The sequence below is a fragment of the Primulina tabacum genome, chromosome 5 (assembly GCF_025594145.1).
Source record: "Primulina tabacum isolate GXHZ01 chromosome 5, ASM2559414v2, whole genome shotgun sequence".
NCBI classification, from domain to species: domain Eukaryota; kingdom Viridiplantae; phylum Streptophyta; class Magnoliopsida; order Lamiales; family Gesneriaceae; genus Primulina; species Primulina tabacum.
This window is the reverse complement of record NC_134554.1, coordinates 42,214,144-42,234,856: the sequence shown is the minus strand read 5'-3', so window position 1 is coordinate 42,234,856 and position 20,713 is coordinate 42,214,144. Positions and strand designations below refer to the sequence as shown.

The window sequence follows — 20,713 nt, the reverse complement described above, 5'->3', positions numbered from 1 at the left end:
TCAAATAATAGGCTATTTTACAACATCCGTCAAATTACGAAAACTTTATATCAACGTGTAGCATATACTTCGTAGACTCCGAATATATAATCAGAATTAATAACAACTGACAAACAACTCTCCAATCTCAATCCAATGATTAAAAATCCCTAATTATAATAAATTAGGAATAATTCAAAACAACAACACAATAATCTTCTCTACTTCGTTAAAATCATACACTACTCAACAATCTTCAATTTCAGTATGATTTAACAATTTATTGGATTTCTTCCAGAAATCGACGAATTTCAAACATCACCAAAAATATAAAATTTATACCTCAAATCGAAGACCTCGTGTCAACGATCCCAGAACTGAAATCGGTTTGTCGATTGGATAAACCGACAAATCGCGCGATCGAAAAGAAAATTGAAATGCCATTTTTCTTTTCTCTCCTCTCTCGTAGCGCTGTTCCTTCATTTTCTTCGGTTCGGTGGAATTGATTTAACAAAATTTTTTTAATTTTCCCTCTTTTTTTTTAAATATTATATTATATTATATAATATATATAATATAATATAATATATTTAAAATTTTAACACCAGTAAATCTCTTTGGACTAGTCAAACGATCAAATTTTCCAAAACTCAAAACATGAAACTTCTATATCTTTGAGTTTTCTACGTTATATCCAAATTTTAAATAATTTGGACTTCATATGACCAACATATGTCATATTTCATTCTTTAAAAATCATTAATTATTTAGTAATCTCATATTATTAAATCAACAACTTGTGATATTATTTCAGGCATTACAGCTTGAGATCTATGACACAACATATTCAAGAATCATATGGACTCCCAACAGCCAAAGATGACCCAACAGTAATATTCGAAGATAATACTGCTTGCATTGCGCAGTTAAAAGGAGGCTACATCAAATGTGATAGAACAAAGCATATTTCACCAAAGTTTTTCTATACACATGAGCTTCAAGAAAATGGTGATATTGACGTCCATCAAATTCGCTCAAGCGACAATGTAGCTGACTTATTTACAAAGGCATTACCAACTTCAACATTCAAGAAATTGGTGCACAAGATAGGGATGCATCAGTTGAAGGATCTCAGATGATTGAGATCAGGGGGAGTATCTATTGTTGTACTCTTTTTCCTTCGTTCAGATTTTTCCATTGGGTTTTTACTGACAAGGTTTTAATGAGGCAGCATTTGAACTCCCACATCTCTTAGAAGTGATTTAATGAGTCGATAATCATCTAAGGGGGAGTATTATAGAAAAGATATTATAGATGATTATTGATATTGTTACCTATTCAAGTTCTGTAAATCTACTCTATAAATAGAGGTCTCCAATGATGAATAAAGCACACAAAAAAATCATTTTCTCTTCTCTATATTATCTACTATTCACAACAAACATAATTTTTTAAGCATATATAGTTAATTTTAATATGAATCAATTTAATCAAAATCGCTAAATGATTCGTCCAAAAAAATTTAAAATTAAAAGTTTTATTTAAAAGTCTAATATAAAATTGAATTTAAATAAAAATTAAATTATTTGGTTAATCTGATTTCTTTACAGAAATAACATAATCAGATTGAATAAACAAACCATTTTTTACCAAGACAAAAACTTGTGTGAGACGGTCTCACGGATCGTAATTGTTGAGACAGATCTTTTATTTGGGTCATCCATGAAAAAATATTACTTTTTATTATGAATACCTACTCTTTCACAAAATGGAAACGAATTTTCGAATCGAATAGGTTATTTCGGTTTAATAGAAACTGTGCTCAACCCTAATTTTGTTAATATTATTTTAGTATTGTTGTTAATAGTGTTATTTTTAATATTTCTAATAATATTATTAATATTTAAAGTCACATTGTTTATCGTTTTTCATGATATCAATATTATTTATTATTCTTAGTTTATTCCTTATTAATAATCATAATAATAATTGATTTATTAGCTACATGTATAAATTAATAATATTATTTTTAACAAAATTAAAGTTTCATATAGTAATTTATTACAATTTTTTTTATATATTTTTTGGTAATTTATGAATGATTGTTGGGAAAATAAATATCAAAAGGATTTTGCCTAGAGGTGTGTACGTGTATTACATACAGTAACAAGAACAAAGAAGAAAGGAATCGGGAAAAATCGAAGGAAGAAGGTAAAGCTATGGCTTCCTCTGCATTACTGAAGCGAATGAGGTTGGTGAACACAATGGTCAATGGGTTACAAGCATCAAGGAGCTACGCGTCGGTTGCGGTGGGGACGGATTTGATATCGGCGGCTCCGGATGTCTCTCTCCAGAAAGCTCGCACCTGGGATGAAGGGGTTTCCTCCAAGTTTTCCACCACCCCTCTTAAAGACATTTTCAAGGTTCACTTGCTGACGGGGTTTCAGTTATTCAATTATTTTCGTGGGTCTCGTTTATGTTTTGGTTGTTTTATCTGTTGATATTGTGTGCTTTTTTTAAATTTTGTTTTTCAGGATAAAAAAGTTGTTATCTTTGGCCTTCCTGTAAGTTACGCTATTCATTTTGTGTATTTTATTTCATTCTGTCATCCCGATTTGATATTTCGATTGCTCGAAGTTGTGTATGATTCCAGCCTGTAATTCGGGGTAGTTAGAAAGGATTGATAGTTAGCCAACATGTTTCCAAATTCTTCTTGTATAAATACTTTTCCCTCTTCTTAGGTTAGTATTGAATAGAGGAATTAATCTTTGATATCAAATGCTCTCTATTAACTTCTAATATGGTATCAGTTGAATCTCTTTCCGCTAACTTCCATCTCTGATCGTTTGCCGCCTGCGAATCGCGTGTTTTTCTGATCAAATCTGGTCGTCGCTTATCTCTGCTTTGCCACAACCATTGGAGATCTATTTTCGCCAGCATCCATGGCATCTCAATCGATCAATCCTCTGGTTCCATCATCGACAGATCCACCATTGATGACCCTCTCAGTCCCTACTTTCTTCATCACAGCGACAATCCTGGTATTACGCTTGTTTCTCAACATTTAACAGGTGATAACTACGCATCTTAGAGTCGTGCGATGTTGATCGCATTTTATGTCAAAAACAAGTTGGGATTTATTGATGGTTCAATCTCTAAGCCTAATGCATCAAATATTCCTCTTCTGAATGTCTGGATTAGAAACAATAATGTGGTTATTTCTTGGATCCTCAACTCTGTTACCAAGGAAATCTCGGCCAGCATCGTGTTTTCTGATTCTGCACATGCTATTTGGATCGATCTTAAAGAAAGATTTCGACAAAGCAATGGTCCTTATCTCTTTCAATTGCGACGTGAATTGACTAATCTTGCTCAAGGTCAGAATTCGGTAGAGCATTTTCTTTACAAAGCTAAAAACGTTATGGGGTGAATTAAGTAACTTTCGTCCGGCTTGCACCTATGGTCTATGTTCTTGTGTGGGTACTAAAGAAATCCACTATTTCTATCATTCTGAATACGTGATGACGTTTCTCTTGGGGCTTTAATGACACTTATACTCAAATAAGGGGTCAGATCCTTCTATTAGATCTTTTACCCCCTGTTAATAAGGTCTTATCTCTGATCCTTCAAGAAGAATGCCAACGCACAATCAACACTTCCAATGTTACCTCACTTGACTTATACAGTAATATGGCTCTTGCTATCAAAAGTCACCCTCCCAAACAGAGTAATCATCACATTGATGATCTGAACAAGTTGATGTATAGGAAGAAAGAAAGGCCTTACTGCATCCAATGTCAGATTCCTGGTCATTCCAAGATTTTTCACTATGATTGAGACACAGTTCAACACCAAGATCAAACAATTTCATTATGATAATGCTCCCGAGTTAAAGTTTTCTGAATTTTCCACGAAAAAAGTGTTCTACATCAATTTTCATGTGTTGATTGACCTCAAAATGTTGTGATCGACACTGGCATTTGTTAAATGTGGTTTGTGGCCTTCACTTCCAATCGCGTGTTCCTCTTCAATTCTGGACCGATTGCTTACTTAGTGCATGTTATATTATTAATTGTTCTCCTTCAACTTTACTCGGCCACAAAGCCCCTTATGAACTTCTCTACTCACCATTGTTGTTTACTCTCATTTCAAGGTATTTGGATGCTTGATTTTTGCATCGACTTTGGCTCACAACTGTTCAACATTTCATCCTTGTGAATGTCCTTGTATATTTCTTGGTTATTCTCTCGGAGTAAAGGGGTACAAACTCTTCGATATTGAGTCCAAGAAAATATTTTTGTCAAGGGATGTCATATTTCATGAACAAATAGTTCCCTTTCATTCAATTCATCAGTTGGATTCCATACTTGACTGATTTCGGATCTCGTCCTACCAAAATCATTTTCCACATGCCCAGAACCCTCTTCATCTACATCTAATCTATAATCTTCCATCCGCAGTTCTGATCATATAGTACCTCGCAGGTCATCTCGCCCACATCGACATCCTGTTTATCTTCAAGATTACCATTGTAATCTTTTATCCAATTCGAACTCGGCCCATAACGCTTCCCATCATATTAGATATCCTATATCCCTATTTTTGCCCTATGATTCTTTATTTGCTTCATACAAATCATCTGCCTTAAACATCTCCTCTCATTTTGAACCACAATTTTTTCATCGAGCAATCAAGTATCCAGAATGGAAAGAGGCCATGCAACTTGAATTACAAGCCATGAAGCAGAATAACATTACTCTACCAGCTGGTAAGCATTTCGTCGGTTCGAAATGGGTGTATAAAGTAAAACTAAGGGTTGATGGATCTGTGGAGCGCTACAAAGCTTGGTTGGTAGCCAAGGGTTATAACCAACAAAGAGGGGTTGATTTTTTGGATACCTTTTCCCCCAGTGGCAAAACTTGTTACCATAAAGATATTGCTTGTTGCTGTTAGTCAGAATTGGAATTTAGTCTAACTCGACGTCAATAAAGTTTTTCTTAACGGTGATCTTTTTGAAGAAGTATACATGGATCTACCCTTGAGATCACATCGACCTAATACACTCAAACTCATTTGTCGTCTCCATAATCCATTTGTGGGCTTAAGCAAGCCTCACGTTAATGGTTTGCAAAATTTTCTCAAGCCTTAATTGCACTTGGATTTGTTCAATCCAAATATGATTATTCATTGTTCACTGAGGGATCGGGTGCTTCCTTTGTAGCGTTGTTAGTATATGCTGATGACATTATTCTTGTGGGGTCTTTCTCCGGACATTCTCACCTAAGACATTTCTCAACTCTCAGTTTAAACTCAAATACCTTGGTGAATTAAAATACTTTCTGGGACTTGAAATCGTCTGTTCTTCAAGTGGTTTAGTCATCTCTCAACATCAATATACTCTGCAATTACTTGAAGATACTGGTTACTTGGGAAGCAAATTTGTTGAAGTTCCAGCGGATCCTAAGACTTCCCTCAACTCTTTTGATTGTGATCATCTGCCTGATATCACGCAATACCGTCGTTTGGTCGGTCGCCTTCTATATCTCACTTTGTCGCGTCTTGACATTACTTATGCAGCATAAGTTGAGTCGATTCGTGTTTCAACCCAGATCACCCTATCTACATGCTATTCACCACTTATTGAGATAACTCAAAGGCACTCCTGGTCAAGGGCATTATTTTTCTTCACATCCTCCTTGCAATTAAAGGCATTTTCTAATGCAGATTGGGGTTCATGTATGGATTCCCGTAAATCGACAACTGGATTTTGTGTTTTCTTAGGCGAATCCCTCGTCTCATGGAAAGCAAAGCGCCAAGTTACTGTCTCTCGCTCATCTTAGCTTCTACAGCCAATGAACTTATTTGGCTACAAGCTTTACTCAAAGATCTCTCCTTTGATTCTTTCTAGCCTTCAGTCATCTATTGTGATAATCTGACCGCAGTGCACATCAGCATCAAATCCTATCTTTCATGAAAGAACGAAACACATCGAAATTAACTACCATTTAGTTCGACATAAACTCGGCAATGGAACTCTGAAGCTACTCCAAATTCGCTCACAACAACTTGCCGACATGTTCACCAAGTTGCTGCCTTATTCTACATTACTTCCTACGTTGTCCAATTTGGCTGTCAAAAATTTTTACCAACCAACTTGAGGGGAAGTTTTAAGTTGATACAGCCCAGCCTGTAATTAGGGGTAGTTAGAAAAGATTGATAGTTAGTTAACACGTTTCCAGATTCTTCTTGTATATTTTTCCCTCTTCTTCTATTAGTTTTGAATAGAAGAATTAATCTCAGATATCAAATGCTCTCCATTAACTTACAATAGTTTGTGTATTTCATTTCTTTTGGCCTGGAACAGTTATATTTCGTTAGTGAGCGATATTGTACAGTTTGTGGGCTTGATTGTATTTCTGGGAAGGTATAGTGAAATGGGACATTATTTGTAGAAGTTCAGAGAAAACTGAGGAGACAATCAATGAGGAATGCACAGAGAATTGTATTACCCTGTTGTTTCTGTATGTGCGCCTGCTGCCCTGTATCTTCTCTTACGAATCGCTGTCGTGCTCGGTTTCATCATTTCATCGATGTGTCTTAACTCATTTACTGGTAATCGAGTGGACTCACATACCATATATTCTAAATGGAAGGTACTAAGTATGGATTAGTTGGTGTGGGCTTTTTTCCTAATTGATCACATTTGTTTTTCAGTTAGGCTGAAGAACTCTTGGTCGATTATCTTATATTTATCTGAATACATCTGAGTATTCAGTTTTAAGCTAGTGCAAAGGACTAGACACGGCCGATACCAAATCATAGCTATCACTGAGGTTCTCTTACTTTTTTGGGTGTGTGATGTTTAGAGTAAAGGAAAATACCATGTTCTACCTTTTCATTTAAAATTAAAACATGTTGTGGCTTTTACGAGACACGATTTCAATAGTATGATGCATGTTTAAATTTTTTTGGTGCAAGAAATATTTTCTATGTTGATGTTATATCATGTAAGAATCTGGATTATTTAATTCTTTTTAAATAGTTTGTGGGGTGTTTTAAATTTTGATAGTATACTTTATTGAGTAAGGATGTAATATAATAATAAATTTTGCTGGGAAGTAATGAAAACTTGTAGTGTAAATATTGCATGGGGCAGCAAATTTTTATTTGAGGAAAGAAACTGCAATTAGGCGAAAACGGTTTGTTTTCATTTCATATCCCTGGTAGTAAACCCATATAGGGTGATAGGTATCCTCATATGTAGTTGCTTAGCACAATTGTACCTTCAGTTAAAGAAACATTAAATAATGAACTAATGCTTTAAAATCTTATTCGAAATCATTTATCACATGTGAGGTTCTTGTTTGGTTAGAACAAAACTAAAAAATAAAAAAAAATAGAAAAATTGTGCGAAGGTTCGAGACCGAGCGGTAAAATTTACCACTCGAGTGCGAACGCCTTTGCCCATGAGTAATTCCAGTGCAGTCGGCGCTCGGGCGGTAAAATTTTACCGTTAGGGCGCGACTGCACATAAAGTCGCCCCTCCCCTTCCCCTTCTCTCATTCTGCACGAAACTTTCAAATCCCTTTTCAAATTCGCCCTTTCTCGTTTTTTTTCAGCACTTTCTCTCCTAAAATCAGGATTCAAGCGGCGTGGCTCGCACTCCTCCGTAAGAATCAAGCGGCATCTTCCCTCCGGTTACCACTTCCATCATCTACCACCATGGCCCCCAAGAAATTGAAAGATATTCCCAGCTCCTCCTCATGTTCGTCATTTGATAGAACTCGCTTTGTGAATGAGTCTGCTCGGGCTCGATATGATCATGCTAAGATTCATAGAAACCCAATTGCCGAGAAGGCATTTCGTCGGCAATTTGAGGATAGACACTTAGGGCCTCTTGTGGAATTGGAGAGGCGGGAATGAGAAAAATTTGGAGAGCAACCTAAGGCGGCGGCGGTGTCTGTGGTTAGGGAATTTTATGCCAATGCGGGTGAAAGAACGAATGATAAGGCTTTTGTTAGAGGTCGACTTGTGCCGTTTGATTCTATCACGATTAACTCACTATTTGAAACGGCCGAGGTTGATGACTCCGCATTCGAGGCGTTGGTTGCTGCCCTTGATTATACTGTGATACTCGAGACTTTGTGTCTTCCAGGGACGACCTGGAAACCATTAGGGGGGCCACCGAGTTGTTTTGACGAGAGATATTTGCGGGCCGATATTGTCCTTTGGTATTTGTTTTTGGCTAGGAGAATGATGCCGGTCTCACACAAGAGCGAGGTACAAAAGGAGCGGGCCATGGTGCTATATGCTTTATCTCAGGGCTACAACATCAATGTGCGGAAGCTCATCAATTCTCAAATCATGATGAGCATTAATAATAGCCACATCGTGTTTTTCTTTCCCACTATCATATCCGAGTTGTGTGCAAGGGCAGGGGTTGTCTTCCGGGATGACGAGGAATGACTGCAACCAATGAAGCCCATTTGTGTGGAGGACTTGCAGCGGAAGAGCGCAAAACGACAGATAGACTTCCCCACTCGTGAGGGGGATGCAAGTGGATCGAGCACCGCCACCCCACGTCAAAAACTTGATCGAGCAAAACTTGCACTGTAAAACTCTTGGTCAAAATTAATAATATTTAAGCTCGAAATAATCATAAGTGCACGATGTCAAGTTATAATATAATGTACTAGAGTACGAGTATCGTTCCACTAGAAACTGTATTTTGTATTTATTATTTCTAAGTTATGAAATCCTTAGCAACAAAATTCGAATAATTGTTTTCTGCTGCTATAATTAAATAAAATTCAAAGAGAAATTTCAAGAATTAAATAATGAGATATATAATCTAGAATGGTTAATTAAATTCAATGAGAAATGAATTTGTTGGGAATCTCGGTTCACCTACCCCTCGTTATTTACTTTATTCGCTCGACATTGATTTACGCTTTTGACAGGATTTCCTACACAATTGAACACGCCCTCTCGAGCTATGCCAAACTAATTCTACTCAGTGAAGTAATTAAATTTCTTTAATTATTTATCAAAGGTGAATCGCATGCTAATATATGAAATCCCCTAGTTTTCGACCCTTAGGACTATAACTATCAACATGTATCCAACTTCATATTTCTATGTACATTGTAGATCCACGGACTATGGTACTCGTACGTATCATAAGCTATTCTCTCGAACTCACTCGCGATATGATATGATTATTATTGTTAGCTACCCTTTAATAACGTAATGAAAAACAGTAGCATACTCAAAAATAAATCGATAGTCGAAACATAAATTACTTAAATCAAACTTCGGGGTAGGATCCCCTTAATCCCAACAAATATGAAAGTTAGCTACTCGAATTCATAGTAAAAACAAACAAAACAATGTTTAAATGATAAATCTAAATAAGAATACTAGTCGTGACGAAAGTGCGAAGAACTGTGTCCGAAAATCTTCAAGCCAAGCAATTGCTCCAAGCTTTCTTCTTCTTGTTATCTTCCTTGGCTGCCAAAATGTTGTCTGAATCCCCCCCAAATCGTCCATGCCTCCTTTCCATATAATCCTCATTCAGAAAATTAGGGAATAAATCGGCTAGCAAATCTTTCCAAAATTAAGTGGCGCTCGGGCGGTAAAATCCTATCGCTCGAGCGCCAGGTCCTCTACCAAATACTTTTTACTCGCAACAATCCGCACTCGAGCGGTCAAATCCTACCGCTTGATCGCCAAGTCTTCTGTAAATTTGTGTGAATGAACACCAGTAGCGCCCGGGCGGTAAAATATTACCGCCCGAGCGCCGAGTTTTCTGTCTTTTTTTTTTCAAAGCTTACCCCTCACGCCCGGGCGGTAAGATTCTACCGCTCGGGCGCAGTCTCTCTGCCCATTGACTTTTGGCTTGCACATTTTCGTTCTGATTTCAGTTTTCCGGCCAATTTATCTACAAATTCGTCATGTACAAGTGAGACACGATCATATGCATATGCTTATTCTAAAACGAACAAGATGTAAATGAAATGTACGCATGCACAATGCAAACACATACAAAACTAATGCAATAAAACATGTAAAAACGACACCTATCAACGTCCCTATACTAACTTTTTGCTCGCCCTCGAGCAAAATAGGTTGCAAGACACAACAACTCAAGAAGTAGCACGTCGGTGCAGTCATGGTTCTGGTTTGCCTCAGCGAATATCCTCACATCTTTTATCCACTCACGCAAAACACTAGTTTCAACTTTCACTACAAAATTTCAACATTACAATCTTTCATGGATTTTAAAAAAAACGTGTGTGTGTGCAATGTTGACTCAAGCATCATGCATTTCCATAGGAAAATTTTCAATGCTGTCAGAGACTTCAATCAACACATCTGTGCAGCAATTTCTTTCTCACATCCCTCTTCACTAGCTACCAATTCGCAGCACAGATAGTTAGGACTCGGTAGGCATAAATCAGTGCGGGATAGGGGTATCTCGACTAGGTTGGAACGCGTAATGAGGGAGGGGTGCAGTGGTGTAATTTTTGCGCACATTCAGACTTTGCGTCTGATTTCCTTCAACTCCATACATCTCCATTCTTATAGTCTAGGAATAGAATTTCATTACTTTATTTGGCTCCCCCACAGCTTACATCTCTATCTTTTTCTTTTTCTTTTTTCTTTTTTTTTTATGTGCAACGATTTTTTTCTGTCCTCCCTCAGATAGGAACGAAAAATATGGGCGTGTGGCTTTGGTCCAATCTCAAGGGTGCATCAACAAGGTTAGACAAGGCTAGATATACGGGTGCAAGTATCGCAATACAATTTTTATCAGTAAGCTAAGTTCAATAAATGAGTTTAGCATAGATGTACCTAACTCATCTTCGTCCTGCTGGGCAAGTGTTTGTGTCAAAGGATGTGTTCAAGTTCAAGTCACCTAGTGTATCTCAAATTCCCTACAAACAATGACCAAGTTCACCTAAGTCATGCATGTTCTGGTTCCAACATTTGTGCCGAAAATTTCATTATCCAATTAAGATTTTCATGCATCAATCACTCGTGTGTTCTAAACTAGTGTCGTGACAAAATGGACATGCGTATGTGTGACACATTCAACATCATCATTGGCTACCACATACCAATCTAGCACCAACTATAAACCACTTCTCAAATGACTACAAAAAAAAAACACGAGACAAATGCAGTACAAAAGACGAACTAAGCAACCAACCGAAACACAAAATAATCAAACTAAACACCCACCCCCCAAACAGAAATGTGCAATGTCCCTAGTGCACAAGACAATTAAACAAGTAGACACACGAATGCATAACAAAGAAACGAATGCAATATAAATGACAGAAAGAAATAACACTGATAACAAAAATTATTGCAGCAGAAAGTAAAAACGAAAAGAAGGGGAAACAGTGAACTCCCCTGATCAAGGCTCATCCTCGTCGTGTTCGGGTGGTGGCACTCTTGATGCATCCCTCTGCTGAAGATAGTCATACTGAAACTGGTAAGGGGGAATGAATGGCGGAGGTGGTGGTATGGTCCCTTGGGTCAATGCCCCCTTGGACGAGCGTAGTGCGCATCATGGACTCGACGTAGGCGAAATGTTCATTAAAGTTCGAGTTGACTTGATCCTGCTGAGCCATGAAGGCAAGAGTCTCATCCATTTTGTCGTTTTGGGACCGCCTGCGGGGCTGTAGGCGACGTGGGGCGGTGGTGCTCGATCCACCTGCATCCCCCTCACGAGTCGGGAAGTCTATCTGTCGTTTTGCGTTCTTCCGTTGCAAGTCCTCCACACAAATGGGCTTCATTGGTTGCAGCCATTCCTCGTCATCCCGGAAGACAACCCCCGCCCTTGCACACAACTCGGATATGATAATGGGAAAGAAAAAACCGATATGACTGTTATTAATGCTCATCATGATTTGAGAATTGATGAGCTTCCCCACATTGATGTTGTAGCCCTCAGATAAAGCATATAGCACCACGGCCCGCTCCTTTTGTATCTCTCTCTTGTGTGAGACCGGCATCATTCTCCTAGCCAAAAACAAATACCAAAGGGCAATATCGGCCCGCAAATATCTCTCGTCAAAACAACTCGGTAGCTCCCCTAACAGTTTCCAGGTCGTTCCTGTAAAACACAGAGTCTCGAGTATCACAGTGTAATCAAGGGCAGCAACCAACGCCTCGAATGCGGAGTCATCAACCTCGGTCGTTTCTAACAGTGAGTTAATCGTGACAGAATCAAACGGCACAAGTCGACCTCTAACAAAAGACTTATCATCCGTTTTTTTCACCCGGATTGGCATAAAATTCCCTAACCACAGATATCGTCGCCGCCTTAGGTTGCTCTCCAAATTTTTCTCATTCCCGCCTCTCCAATTCAACAAAAGATCCTAAGTGTCTATCTTCAAATTGCCGACGAAATCCCCTCTCGGCAATTGGGTTTCTATGAATCTTAGCATGATCATATCGAGCCCGAGCCGACTAATTCCAAAGCGAGTTCTATCAAATGACGAAGATGAGAAGAAGCCGGGAATATCTTTCAATGTCTTGGGGGCCATGGTGGTAGATGATGGAGGTGGTGACCGGAGGGAAAATGCCGCTTGATTCTTACGGAGGATTGCGAGCCACGCCGGTTGAATCCTGATTTTAGGAGAGAAATGCTGCAAAAAAAAAAAAACGAGAAAGGGCGAATTTGAGAGTTAAGGATTTGAAAGTTTCGTGCAGAATGAGAGGAGGGGAGGGGCAACTTTATGTGCAGTAAAACCCGAGCGGTAAAATTTTATCGCCCGAGCGCCGACTGCACTGGAATTACTCACGGGCAGAGGCGTTCGCGCTCGAGCGGTAAATTGTTACCGCTCGGTCTTGAACCTTCGCCCAATTTTTCTATTATATATATATATATATATATATATATTTTCAAATAAATAATAAATAAATAAACTATCATAATAAAATCGAATTAAATGCAAGATAAGGCGAAGAGAGGTAGTTCTCAATGTATAGTCGAGAGCTTGACTGTCGGTCAGTTTCAGTTTGGACTGTCTTGGAACAGGGTGATTCCAAGTTGTGGTTCAATTGTGCCACCTATGTAGTGCTTCAGTCGCTGAGCGTTGACCGTAAACGTCCCATCCTTTCCATCTTGCAGTTCTACAGCTCACGATGGGTATACTAGAAATCACGAATAGACCAGACCATCGCGACTTCAATTTTCCGAGAAACAGTCGCAACCGGGAGTTGTAGAGTAGGACATTTTCATCTTCCTTGAATTCTCTTTCGATGATTCGTATGTCATGAGCCCTCTTTATCTTTTCCTTGTATGACAGTGCGATATCATATGCCAGATTCCGGAATTCATCCAACTGATTCAATTGAAGCAGACGTTGTCCACCTGTCCACTGGCATTTATCATAGGCAAGCACATAAGAACGAGCATATTTAAATAGGGTCGGCCAATAGAAGCCACATTCAAGTACCTTAGATGCCAGTCCTTGTTGGTCCAAAATGACCACTTACCTCACGGTCATGCCAATGGTCGAGAATTTGACCAAACTCTTCCTCTGCAACACCCCTTCTTATCATGGAATCTGCACAAATCTTAAACAAAAATGGTTCCTCCCAAAAATAATGATTCACGTCAGAAAAGAATTTCTTTCGTTGATGAAACAATTGGGTGGTGGTGTGCATGCGTCAAGAAAGTTAGCAAAATTTGCGTATCAAGGACAGTGTTTCACCTCAAATAGCTGTTCATCAGGAAACCAATCATTAATGGCATGATCTACACAGTCATTACTAATAAGATCCAATCTAGACAAGTAATCAGCTACCACATTCTCAACACCCTTCTTATCCTTTATTTCCAAATCAAACTCTTGTAGCAATAAAATCTATCTAAGTATGCGTGGCTTTGCATCTTTTTTAGCAAGTAAATATTTCAGTGCAGAGTGGTCTGTGTAAATAATGACTTTGGACAAAACAAGATATGAATGAAATTTGTCAAGCGCGAATACTACTACAAGTTATTCCTTTTCAGTTGTTGCATAATTCAATTGTGCCTCATCTAGGGTTTTACTTGCGTACTAAATTGTATGAAATACCTTGTTTTTCCGCTGGCCAAGAACAGCACCAACTGCAGTATCACTGGCGTCGCATATGACCTCGAAAGGTAGATCCCAATTCGGTGCCAACAAAACAGGAACCGTCATTAAGCGCTCCATTAAATCCTCGTATGCCTGCAGACAGTCTGAATTAAAATCAAACAACACATCTTTCACAAGTAAAGAAGATAGAGGTTTGGCAATTTTAGAAAAATCTTTAATAAAACGCCGATAAAAACCGGCGTGGCCTAGAAAACTTCTAACTCCCTTTATGAATGTTGGAGGTGGTAAGTTCTTGATAACTCCCACTTTTGTCTTATCCACCTCTATTCCATGCTCCGATATTTTGCGCCCCAATACTATGCCTTCTTGTACCATAAAATGACATTTTTCCCAATTCAGCACCAAATTCGTCTCCTCACATCTCATCAACACCACCTTCAAATTCTGCAAACAGTCATCAAAAGAAGAGCCAAAGATCGAGAAGTCATCCATAAATATTTCAAGAAAATTTTCTATCATGTCATGAAATTTAGTGGTCATGCATCGTTGAAAATTGGCAGGGGCATTACGCAACCCAAAGGGCATCCGTCTAAAAGCAAATGTGTCATAAGGACAAGTGAAAGTGGTTTTCTCTTGGTTCTCAGGTGCAATCATGATTTGGTTATACCCTGAATACCCATCTAAAAAACAATAAAACTCATGATTCGCTAACTTCTCAAGCATTTGATCAATGAAGAGAAGCGGAAAGTGATCTTTACGGGTGGCATCATTCAATTTCCTATAATCGATGCACACACGTCATCCCGTAACTGTCTTAGTGGGTATTAATTTATTTTGTTCATTTGTGATAACAGTATTCCCATCCTTTTTCGGCACACATTGAACAAGGACTCACCCATGCACTGTCAGATATAGGATAGATAATACCTGCATCAAGAAGTTTTATAGTTTTTGCTTTTACTACCTCTTGCATCTTTGGATTCAATATTCTCTGAGGTTGCACAAAAGGTGAGTACTTGTCTTCCATCAATTTCTTGTGCATGCAGACTGATGGATTGATCCTTTTGTTATCCGCCACCTTCTGCGCAAATGCACTCTTGTGCGCTTTCAAGACTATCAGCAATTTGTCCTCCATCAAATCTGACAAATAAGAAAAATAATCACATGAAGTTTATTATTCTCACCTAGATAGACGTATTTCAGATGTGGGGGTAATGGCTTGAGCTCAAGAGTTGGTGGCTCCTCTAGGCTTGACTTCTGAGGGGTCAAGTCTCTCCGATCCCCCAAGTCCTCTAAGTTCATTCTTATTGGCCTCTTCCATGGATGGTTGACATTGAGGTATGCCAATATTTCATCTTTCTCTTCATCCAATTCATCTTCTCTCAATTCAGTAGTGAGAGGCTTCCAAAGGGTCCTTAATAGCATCTTGCACATAGTTATACACAAGCGAATCAAAAGCATCAATTCTAAAACAACTATCAGAATTCAGTGTGTGCTTAAGTGCATAAAAAACATCAAAAGCAATCTCCTCCTTCCCCACTCTCAATCTCAACTTTCCTTCCTGCACATTAATTAGGGTCTTGCCAATTGCAAGGAATGGCCTACCCAATATCAATGGCATCTCCATGTCCTCCTCCATGTCAAGCACCACAAAATCTGCAGGAAAAATAAATTTGTCCACTTTCACTAGCACATCCTCAATAAATCCTCGTGGATACTTGACAGATCTATCTGCTAGCTGTAAAGACATCCTCGTTGGCTTAGGGTCTCCCAATCCAAGTTTCCTAAACATAGACAAAGGCTTTAAGTTAATACTTGCACCAAGATCACATAAGGCTTTATGAAAAACATTACCAATCATGCAAGGAATAGAAAAACTCCCTGGATCTTTAAGTTTCAATGGGATCTTGTTTTGCACCAAAGCAGAGCAATTTTCAGTTAAATTTACCGTCATGTGATCCTCCAACTTTCTCTTATTTGCTAAGATGTCCTTCAGAAATTTAGCATAACTAGGCATTTACATCAAAACATCGGCAAAAGGAATGTTGATATGCAATTTTTAAATACCTCGAGAAACTTACCGAATTACGCATCAAGTTTTGTTTTTTCGATGCTGCAGGAAAAGGAAGAGGTATAACAATTTTGGATTGTGCAGTGGGTGCTGGTGTAGAGTTAGAAGACTTACCTTTGGATGTCTCAGTCTGTTCATCCGATAATTGACTTTTTTCCTTTTCTTGGACTCTAAAACTTTCCCACTCTTCAACTCGATGGCCTTTACTTGCTCTTTAGGATTGGTCTCTGTGTTACTTTGCAAGGTGCCCGGCTCTCTACTTGCTATAATCTTAGCTAACTGTCCAATCTGATTCTCTAGCCCCTTTATCGATGCATCTTGGTTTTGGAGTCTAGTTTCGGTAGATGAGATGAACTTAGACATCATCTGCTGCAAATTGGACTTTTATTCTCTGGGAGGGTCAGATATGTACATCGGTTGTTTTCCATACGGCTGTCCTCCCTGTGGTCGATTCTGACTGATTTGACCACCCCATGAGAAGCTGGAATGCTGCCTACATCCAGGATCATATGTGTTCGAATATGGATCATTACTTGGACGGTTTTGGACTCTCACTTGATTCACTGGTGCATCGTTTTGCACATAAAAGGGATTGCCATCTTGACAGTCCTTCGAAAAGTGTTCACCTCCACACTTATCACAAAATATTTCTTGAAGACGCATAGCCGTGCCACCCATATTCAAGCCGTCCAATTTCATGTTCAAGACATCAAGTTGCGCAGTAATAACAGAAAGGTCAGTTACCTGGTGAACTCCTGCAGTTCTCCGCTGGTTGTTCCTTTCAGATTGAGGATGATAGCTGCTAGCAGCCATCTCCTCCAACAACTCATATACTTTCTTCAGTTTTTCTCAATAGGTTTCCACAAGCAGCAGCAGCATCTATCATAATACGACTAGGAGTAAGCAGGCCATAATAAAATGTTTGAACGACTAACCCAAGTGGCAGTTCGTGATGCGGGCAGCTTCGTAATAAATCTTTGAAGCGCTCCCATGCCTCATATAAAGACTCTTGCTCGAATTGAGCAAATGTGGTGATGTCTGCCTGCAGCTTCATGGTCTTAGATGGAAGAAATTATTTAATGAGAAATGCTTTCGTCATGTCCTCCCATGTGGTGATAGAACCTACAGGCAAACAATTTAATCAGGCTTTAGCTTTGTCACGTAAAGAGAAAGGAAATAACAGCATCATCAGAAACTACATTGAATTTAAAAGTATCGCAAATTTCAAAAAAATCTGCGATGTGCGTGTTTGGGTCATCTAACGCAGATCCCCCAAACTGGACCGTATTTTGGATCATCTGAATTATAGCTGGCTTGATTTGGAAGTGGTTTTCCCGCACAATAGGCCTCACAATGCTGGGGCATGCACCATCCAAAGAAGGCTGGGCATACTCTAGCATCGGTATGCGGTGTGGCACCTCAACATGTCCTATCTTCATGGTGTTCCTCCTCATGCTCGCGCTCGTGCCTCTCCATCAGTTCCTTAAGTCTATGCTGATGTCTTCTTCTGCGGAAAGTTCTTTCAATTTCAGGGTCAAACTGCTCAAGCTCCACGTCAAGTGATTTTGGCATGCACTGGAAAAGATACTTGGAATAGAATATGGAGTGTTAGCTCAAAAAAATAAAACAATGGTAAGGAAAATAAACGTAAAAAATAAAATTGTGAATTAACAGTCCCAGGCAACGGCGCCAAAAACTAGATCGAGCAAAACTTGCACTGTAAAACTCTTGGTCAAAATTAATAATATTTAAGCTCGAATAATCACAAGTGCACGATATCAAGTTATAATATAATGTACTAGAGTACGAGTATCGTTCCACTAGAAACTGTATTTTGCAATTATTATTTCTAGTTATCAAATCCTTAGCAACAAAATTCGAATAATTGTTTTCTGCTGCTATAATTAAATAAAATTTCAAAGAGAAATTTCAAGAATTAAATAATGAGATATATAATCTAGAATGATTAATTAAAATTCAATGAGAAATGAATTTGTTGGGAATCTCGGTTCACCTACCCCTCGTTATTTACTTAATTTGCTCGACAGTGATTTACGCTTTTGACAGGATTTCTTACACAATTGAACACGCCCTCTCGAGCTATGTCAAACTAATTCTACTCAGTGAAGTAATTAAATTTATTTAATTATTTATCAAGGTGAATCACATGCTGATCTATGAAATCCCCTAGTTTTCGACCCTTAGGACTATAACTATCAACATGTATCCAACTTCATATTTCTATGTAAATTGTAGATCCACGGACTATGCTACTCGTTCCTATCACAAGCTATTCTCTCGAATTCACTCGCGATATGAGATGATTATTATTGTTAGCTACCCTTTAATAACGTAATGAAAAACAGTAGCATACTCAAAAATAAATCGATAGTCGAAACATAAATTACTTAAATCAAACTTCGGGGTAGGATCCCCTTAATCCCAACAAATATGAAAGTTAGCTACTCGAATTCATAGTAAAAACAAACAAAACAATGTTTAAATGATAAATCTAAATAAGAAATACTAGTCGTGACGAAAGTGCGAAGAACTGTGTCCGAAAATCTTCAAGCCAAGCAATTGCTCCAAGCTTTCTTCTTCTTGTTATCTTCCTTGGCTGCCAAAATGTTGTCTGAATCCCCCCCAAATCGTCCATGCCTCCTTTCCATATAATCCTCATTCAGAAAATTAGGGAATAAATCGGCTAGCAAATCTTTCCAAAATTAAGTGGTCCTCTACCAAATACTTTTTACTCGCAACAATCCGCGCTCGAGCGGTCAAATCCTACCGCTTGATCGCCAAGTCTTCTGTAAATTTGTGTGAATGGACACCACTCGCGCCCGGGCGGTAAAATATTACCGCCCGAGCGCCGAGTTTTCTGTCTTTTTTTTTTCAAAGCTTACCCCTCACGCCCGGGCGGTAAGATTCTACCGCTCGGGCGCAGTCTCTCTGCCCATTGACTTTTGGCTTGCACATTTTCGTTCTGATTTCAGTTTTCCGGCCATTTTATCTGCAAATTCGTCACGTACAAGTGAGACACGATCATATGCATATGCTTACTCTAAAAATGCACAATGCAAACACACACAAAACTAATGCAACAAAACATGTAAAAACGACACCTATCATTTAATCTACTAACCAAAGTCAATTACATATTATTGGCTAAGAAGGTTTTATTTATGTTCCAACTTCTAACCGAGTGATAGACTTTAGGAAGTATCTTTAGCAAGATGATAGTAGGCAAGTAGAATAACTTCTAGCCTGTTCTAATTGCAATTTCTTTTTGTTTTTTCGATTTGATATTACATGGTATACAAAGTTCATTTTACGATCCACAGGGAGCGTACACTGGAGTTTGCTCGATGCAGCACGTCCCTAGCTACAAGAACATCATTGATAAGTTCAGAGCAAAAGGAATTGATTCGGTGATATGTGTAGCTGTCAATGATCCTTATACAATTAATGGCTGGGCAGAAAAACTTCAGGCCAAAGACGCTGTAAGTTATTAACTTTTTCTTGATTTTTGAACTCCCATGAAGATAGAAATTACTCACGTTATTGTATGGTACTAGCAAGTTAACCTTTTTCATTGTAGTATGTATTTTATTCCTAATGTTTTAATTCTTTTGAGGTGTAATATTGTATTTCACGTTATAGGCATGTAGAATGAACCACCTTGCAGGTGCAGAAAGTGAAGAATAAAGAATAAATTGAGGCATTGTATAAAGTATTCCCGATGCTTACATGTTGTCATGAAATTTTCTTTTCACACACTCCAAAACATTGTTCGGAAAACTCCTATACAGTGATTGATTTTGGGTTAACACGTGTAACTGTGCTCGCGCATCCAGCATAAGAATGAAAGATTCAAACCAATCCTTTAAGTATGAAACTTCTTATTCTATACTTACTTTTTTCCTATTTTTTTGTACTTGCGTCCACATCTCGACTTTGTAAACCTTCAGTTGTGCAATGAGAATTATTATGTGCTTTGTTTGAACCTTATTCTTTTATCATTATAGATTGAGTTTTATGGAGATTTCGACGGTAGCTTCCACAAGAAACTGGACTTGGTGGTAGATTTATCATCCGCGTTACTTGGACCTCGTTCTCATAGGTACGTACTTATATATTAAACTTGGGATTTCACGAATAATGCATACGGTTCCCTGGTATATGCCTCGAGATAGAAACCGATATATTCATCATGGTATTGTTACAAAGGTGGTCTGCTTTTGTTGTTGATGGCAAGATTAAAGCTCTTAATGTGGAAAAGAGTCCGTCAGAAGTCAAGGTCTCCGGCGGGGAAGTTATTCTGGGGCAAATCTAGAATATTTTTTATGGACTGAGTCAATCTTTGTGTTCGTTAAAGGTTTGGACAGTTTTCAGGACAAAAAATGCACCGGGTCTCGGGACTTTGGTTAATGGCTTTTCGAGCCATACCCAGTCAAACTCAACTCGATGTCTGCATAGTATATGCCAAATAAGAGAGGTGTTGAAGTTGTAAAACTCTGCTTTCTTACAAAATTTGACATGTTTCTTGAACCTTACCCACGACTGCCAA

At 38.5% G+C, this 20,713-nt stretch overlaps 1 protein-coding gene and 1 non-coding gene across 2 annotated transcripts; both read left to right on the top strand.

Annotated features, from left to right (window-relative positions):
- Window positions 1-2,117: 2,117 nt before the first annotated feature.
- LOC142547771 (peroxiredoxin-2F, mitochondrial) lies at window positions 2,118-20,699 on the top strand. Its single transcript, XM_075656220.1, has 5 exons — window positions 2,118-2,402; window positions 2,514-2,543; window positions 19,488-19,646; window positions 20,172-20,266; window positions 20,374-20,699. Exons 1-5 carry the CDS (start codon window positions 2,199-2,201, stop codon window positions 20,477-20,479), a joined length of 594 nt encoding a protein of 197 aa, XP_075512335.1. The 5' UTR covers window positions 2,118-2,198; the 3' UTR covers window positions 20,480-20,699.
- LOC142547878 (small nucleolar RNA R71) lies at window positions 17,091-17,196 on the top strand. Its single transcript, XR_012820771.1, has one exon. It is a non-coding gene; the product is annotated as a small nucleolar RNA R71 (small nucleolar RNA).
- Window positions 20,700-20,713: the final 14 nt, after the last annotated feature.